General features: G+C 57.3%; 1 protein-coding gene across 3 annotated transcripts; it reads left to right on the top strand.

The window, feature by feature from the left end:
* The first annotated feature begins 2957 nt into the window (after positions 1–2957).
* Ankrd9 (ankyrin repeat domain 9) lies at positions 2958–5662 on the top strand. Of its 3 annotated transcripts, none has more exons than XM_087553557.1 (3): positions 2958–3153; positions 3856–4034; positions 4529–5654. In XM_087553557.1, the coding sequence occupies exon 3, from the start codon at positions 4585–4587 to the stop codon at positions 5563–5565; it is 981 nt and encodes a 326-aa protein (XP_087409683.1). In that variant the 5' UTR covers positions 2958–3153; positions 3856–4034; positions 4529–4584; the 3' UTR covers positions 5566–5654.
* The last annotated feature ends 973 nt before the right edge of the window (positions 5663–6635 follow it).

Genomic DNA, 6635 nt, shown 5'->3' with positions numbered 1-6635 from the left:
TGTAGACTAGGTCACACACACATACCTGCATGCCCTGGGCTGTCTGTCCCTGCTCTGGACTTGAGAGTCTTGTCTATCTCTTGGGACTACTTAGCTGGCCTAGGGTACTGTGCTGGCTGTTCCTGGCTGTCAACTTGACTACATCTGGAATGCACAACAATCCAGAAATGGAGGGCTCACCTGTGATCCAGATCTGGAGGCTGGAAGACACAAGGTTTTGACCTGGATCTTGGCATGGAGATCTTGAGGCATAGTGGCCACGAAAAGCTTAGACTCAGGCAAGGTAGTATGCACTTAATCCCAGGAGATTGAGGCAAGCAGATCTCTGAGTTCAAGGTCAGCCTGGGACAAAGCAAGTTCTGGATCCAGGCATGGTGCTACAACCTTCTGCTGGAGGCCTAATAAGAAAGTTGGAAGGAGGAAGGTTTCTTCTTTGCCTGCTTGCATTCACTTGCGGGCACATCTGTTGGAACCTACTTCTTCAGGATTCCAGCTTAGACAGAAGACCAGCTGTAACTGTAATTTTTTTCAAACCTTATTTTTAGTGACTCTTAAATGCTTTAACCTCCCCTGTAGCCCACAACCCACCGGAGATAGTGGAAAAGAAAGGATATGGGGGCAGTGGACCTGTTTAAAAAGGTTCTTTGGAGTAAAGAACCTCTGGTCCCATCTGTGCTGTCTGGAAATTGGCAGTTCAGTTCACAGGTCAGCAGCGGCTTGATCCACTCGCAAACACTTCATGGATACCCCAGCAGCCCAGTTCGGCAGAGTTGGGGTAGCAAACATTAATCAGCAGCAGTGGCACTGCCTAGCAGAGACAGCCAGCCCTCAGCCTTGGCTCACATCAGCAGGAGGGATCAGGAGGGACGCCAGGAGACGTTCTCTGCTGTGTCTCTCTCAGGGAAGTAAAGGTCAGCAAAGATGTGAGACCCACAAGCATGGCACGGCCAGCTCTATAAGCGAGCCTAGCTCAGCCTCCATCACTGTCCTCCTACTTCCTCCAAACATCTCGTGTCCTCCACGGGTCCTGCCTCAGTGTGCCTGTCTGTCTCAGCTGACATCACTTTGCCAAGTAGCCAGAATTCGCAGAAGTGGCAACAGGCTGCAGCACACCACCAGATTTTTTTTGGTTGGTTTCTCTCTATGGAGTTCGGACAAATGCAGCTCAGCGACACAATGTAAGGCGGACCAATACAGCACGTCGTTAGCGAAGAACTCATCATGTGTCCTTTCACGTGGTTGCTTTAGCAGAACATCCTTTCTCCTGTGTCTGCTTTGGCTAAACGTTCTTTCATGAGTCTGCCTCAGTCTTTCTCCCATGTCCACTTCAGGAAAACACTCTTTCACATGTTTGCCCCAGCAAAACACCATCCAACACAACTGACTTTCCAAATAACCCTTACGTTTCCACTTCAACCAGCTGGACCAACTAGCCAAGTAAGGCTGAGTAACTTCTGGATCCTTGGACTTCCTACTCACCGCTGCCCACTGTTGGGTCAGTCGGACTACAGACTGTAAGTCATCGCAAGAAATTCTAATATATAGAGACAGTCCATAAATTCTGTGACTCTAGAGAACCCTAATACAGGTACAGAGTAACAGGAAGTCTCCGTGGTGTGTGTGTGTGTGTGTGTGTGTGTGTGTGTGTATGCCTGCTTGAGTCTGCTCAAAGGACCCAGGTGATAGAGACTCCAGCCTAAAGTCCCTTAACCCCTACTGACACAGAGGAGCCAAAAAGGTGGAAGGCTGTGTGCACATTTGCTCTGAGGTAGGGGAGGGGAGGGTGCTTTGAAGGCACTGGCTATCTGCTACACAGAGGCAGGAGGCAGGGCCTGGGTGGAGGTGGAATGAATGCTTGGCCCTGAGCTTCTAAGGGCGTTGTGGAAAAAGAAGCTAGACCCACCTGTGCATGGAGTTTGGAACTATTCACCAGGGAGTGATAACATGGGGTGAGAGTTCCAAGGCCCAGGCATAGCAGCGTTAATTAGTGCATTTGGAATGGACTTAGCACCCCCATACCCCTCAAAGTCAGGACCTCAAGCTCCCTCAAGCTCTAGGGTCCTCTGTGGAACTTTCCCAGTTCCTCCTGACTGAAAACAGCTGGAGATGCCAGCTTCCCACGAAGTGTACCTTCCTTGGGACAACCTACTTTATGTGTATGCATGTGTATGTTGAGACAGGGTTTCTCTGTAGTCCTGGCTGTCCTGGAACTCACTTTCTAGACCAGGCTGGCCTTCAGTTCAGAGATCCACCCACCTCCACCTCCTGAGTGCTGGGATTAAAGGTATGTTCCAAATCATTCTGGACTTAAATACCTCTCAGCGGGCATCAAAATTCTGTCCCCCATTTTTTCTCCTGTGTCAGTGATGAAGTCAAAGTAAAAGAAAGTGGCTAGCCCAGGAGAAGACACAATGGCGTCGTGAAAAGCTCTTATCCATGCACCCATCCATACTTCTCTTATGAGGTTGGAGCCAGGCTTGTGACAGGGCGCTGGCAGGGCAGAGCAAGGTGCAACCCTTTAAGGACTCAGTCCTATTCTAGGCCTTCCCACACGCAGATGGGATAACAGCTGAATGTATCCCCAAGGTCACTGAGGGTCAGAGCAAGGGAGGCCCAGGGTAGGACTCTTGCTCCAGCCGCACGCAGGGAGCCTATTCTTGTGTCCAGACCTTGGACTGCACAGACCCAGCTTCGGGAGCCAGCTCCGACTCGCCCCGCCTCCGCCATGCCCCGCCCCAAGCTCGCCCCGCCCCCCGGCTTCTCTCACTCCCCTCCCCACCCCGGGTCCTCAAGTTTCTCGGAAGTTTTCCGCGGGTCCCGCGGAGAGTCCCGCCCCCTGGACCGTGACGCAACAATGGTGCAGCGCGGCGACCAATGAATAGCGACGGGGGCCGGCGGCGTGAGCCAATGGCGGCGGCGGCCCGGCCGGCGGTCCTGCCCGGCCCCGGCCGCACTGCGCCGCCCGCCGCCCGCCCCTCGGCGGCACCGGCACTGGCACCGGCACCGGGAGACCGGGTCGCGGCGGCTCAGAGTGCGGCGGGCGCGGGCGGCGGCTGCCTCCGCTCCGGGCGTCGTGGGATCTCTATCTGCTCGCCCGTGCATGGACGGCGCGCGCTCCAGCCCGCCGCAGGGACAGGGTCGTGCAAGGGCTTGGTGAGTCGCCTGCCCCGAGCGCCCCCGTGCGCAGGTGCAGCCCCTGATCCTGGCCACCCGCCCGCAGACACTAGGGTGCGCCTCGGGAGGATCTGGCCCGCAGCCCAAGCTCCAGTCACAGAGCCGCGGCCGTGACTCTGCCCAGTGACGTGGGGCGGCCGAACTTTACGTAACCCGCCCGGCACCCCACGCGTGCCCACACAGTACACCTAGGGCGCAGGGGGCCCGGGCTTGGGAAGGAGCTGCAGTCATGCCAATCCTCCCAGAGGGGCGGCTGCCGCAGCCCACTTCATAGTGCCCACCTCTGTAACCCAATTACCGCTAATGGTCATGACACTGTGGACGAGGCCCTCTAGCTGTCCCAGGTCCCTTGTAACCTAGAGCTTACCCTTGATGGAGGCAGTAGGGCTCTTGGGCAGGGAGGCCAAGGATGAATAGCCTTGGGGTGAGGCTTGGGGCCCAAAGTTGAGGTAGGGTTTAAACTGTGGTCTGCAGTGTCTGGAACTGGCCTCCTCAAACAGAACGCAGGAGTCCTAGGCTCTTGTCCAGACTCAGCCTGACCTGGTGACTGACCTTGGATTAGCTTGTCCCCCTTTGAAAAATGGGATGGCAGTATCGGCCTCATGTGGATGGACCAGGAGTGGACTGCAGGTGGTGTACACCCCAGTCCCTCCCTTGACTTCACCTTTTCCCTCCTCCCAGGAGCTCATTCCTGATGGGCAGCAAAATTGTTTGTGGATGAGTCAGAACCACTCCCCAACTAGGGCTGCGGGGCGCACTGCCAGCCCTGGGCCACCACTTTCTTGTTGAGGAAGTTGGGGTTTGGTGCGTTAGAGTGAATACTCGCGTCCACAGAACCCCGGACCGCTTGCAGGAACTGGGTAGGTTAAGTGAGTTATGTCCACGACCCTCCTGGAAAGAAGTCTGAGCATTCTCTCGGGGTCAGGGTAGAAGTGGAGTTGGGGCTGGATTTGGGTCTGTGAGGATGATTTGGGCTCAACTTGTGCTGTGGGCCTGAATCTTCTGGGGTGTCCTATGGGTTCCTCTTTATTTGCAGTTGGAAGGACCTGGTTCAGGTGTGAGAGGAGCTCTTTTCGAAGGTCCCAGGGCTGCAGAGGGTTGGCAGACCGAAGGCTCCAGCAGGTCTAGTTTCTCTAGTATAAGTGGAGGGAGTGCAGGTACAGAAATTCAAGCATGGCTCTGGGCCAAGGAGAGAATAGAGCTGGGGGCAGTGACCGGCAGAGCCAAGACTGGTGATGGGAAAAGGATCAGACAGAGGGATCAAAGACCCACGACGGTTGCGAAGGTGGATGCCATTTCTTGGGCCGAGGGAGTCCTGGCCAAAGCCTTCACTTGCCCGCACTTTGCCTTGCAGGTTGGTCTGGGTAGTGTGACCCATGCTTTGAGGCCAGGAGACTCCCCGAGTCCAGCATGCCGTGGGACACCAGGCCTGGACGCAGCGCCAACGGAGGGCCGGAGGGTCCAGGCGCAGCTCGCTTGCGGGTGCAGAAGCAGTGCCGGAAGTCATCCTTCGCTTTCTACCTGGCAGTGCGAGATCTGCTGCCAGTGTGGCTACTCGAGGACATGCGTGCCAGCGAAGCCTTCCACTGGGACGAGCGTGGGCGCGCTGCCGCATATTCGCCATCGGAGGCCCTGCTCTACGCGCTCGTGCACGACCACCAAGCCTATGCTCACTACCTGCTGGCTACCTTCCCTCGCCGAGCACTCGCCCCACCCAGCGCAGGCTTCCGCTGCTGCACGGCGCCCGGACCGCACGTGGCGCTGGCGGTGCGCTACAACCGCGTGGGCATCCTTCGCCGCATCCTGCGAACCGTGCAGGACTTCCCAGTCGAAGAGCGCGTGCGCCTCCTGGACCGGCGTGGCTGCAGCCGCGTGGAGGGCGGTGGTACGTCGCTGCACGTGGCCTGTGAGCTGGCGCGCCCTGAGTGCCTCTTTCTGCTGCTTGGCCACGGGGCTTCTCCAAGCCTTAGAGACGGCAGTGGCTTTACACCACTAGAGCTGCTGCTGCATCAGCTGAACCAGGACGCCAGCTCAGCCCCTACTGCTGCTGAGGCTGCCTCTGCCACTGTCCCTGCCGCCACCGCCACCACCACTTCATCAGGGGAGGTGTGCCAGCGTCGCCTGCTGCTGCTTGACCTGCTAGCGCTGTACACCCCGGGGGGCATCGTAGGCCCAGCTCGATGTGAACTGCTAGGAGACCGGCTACGCTGGCAGCGGCTACTGGGTGAGGACAAGTTCCAGTGGCTAGCGGGGCTGGCGCCACCCTCCCTCTTTGTCCGTGCCATGCAGGTGCTGGTCACTACCATCTCACCTGGCCGCTTCCCGGAGGCCTTGGATGAGCTGCCTCTGCCACCCTTTTTGCAGCCCTTGGACCTCTCGGGCAAGGGTTAGACTCAGAGGACCCTGACCCAGTATTTGGGGACAGAAGTATTTTTGAGAGCATTGTACCTGGCACTTTACAAAATGGATCTCTGACCGTACAGAGGAATCTGCCTGGTCTGTCGCATGCCTTTGGGGTGGGGCTGCCAAGTTGCCCAAGTGAACGAGCTGCCTGCTCAGCCAAGGATAAGGGTAAGGACCTAGAGTCCCGGGGAAGGTGACAGCTGAGCCAAGCAGGAGAGGAGCAGGAACAGAGGGTGGGGACTCTAATGACCAAGCAAGGGGACAGAATGTGCTGAGGCCAAGGGGCAAGCTTATGTGGTTCTGACTGGTCCTCTCCTGGGCTGTCAGTCTCATAAGTGGCCCATGAGTTAGACTCGATCCTATGTCCAGGGCAAGCAGAGCTGAGCAGGTAGCTGTAGCAGGAGTTGAGTGGGAGCCAGGCTTTCTGTCCGTCTGTCTTCTCGTCTCACACTGAATCATTGCTTCTCCACCTGGGCCTGGAATTGGCCCTTTTGCCCTCAGTCAGGATTGGCAGGTGCTAGCTTTGGGCCCCCCACATCATGTCTTCTCGAATTAGAACCAGGTGTGCCTTCCGGGTCCCCCTGCCCAGCCTTAGGGATGGGTTTACCTATGCAGTGGGTGTTAGGCGGTGCTTATGGGGCTGTTATCCCCCTGGGTAGGCTTCTCAGCCCTCCTGGAGAGCTGCTTTCTCCTGGACACTTGAGGAGATTGGAGGCTTGTTAATGAATGTGGCATCATCCTTCAGGATGAAGGGACCCTGGCTGCAAAGCTGGGTTCACACCCCAGGAACTTCGAGACTGGGGAGGAGGGCCTGACCCTATCCTGGGATTTTGCTGGGCTGTGAAATTCAACCTTTGTGGCGCAGGCTTGTAGGCCATGATGTGCTGCCAGGAGCAGAGGCTAGCAGTCTGCTGGAGTGGCCAGCCTGGTTGGGGGCACCTGCTGCTCAGTGCTGCTGAGTGTGGCAGGCTTGGGGGTGGCAATGCCAGGGTGCTGTTGCCACGGGAGGGAAAGCCTGAGAACAGGAAGGGCGTAGACTCGGTCACCGCTGTCCTGGG

This window comes from Rattus norvegicus, chromosome 6 (assembly GCF_021556685.1).
Source record: "Rattus norvegicus strain SHRSP/BbbUtx chromosome 6, alternate assembly SHRSP_T2T, whole genome shotgun sequence".
Lineage (NCBI taxonomy): Eukaryota > Metazoa > Chordata > Mammalia > Rodentia > Muridae > Rattus > Rattus norvegicus.
This window is presented reverse-complemented; position numbering and strand designations above follow the sequence as displayed.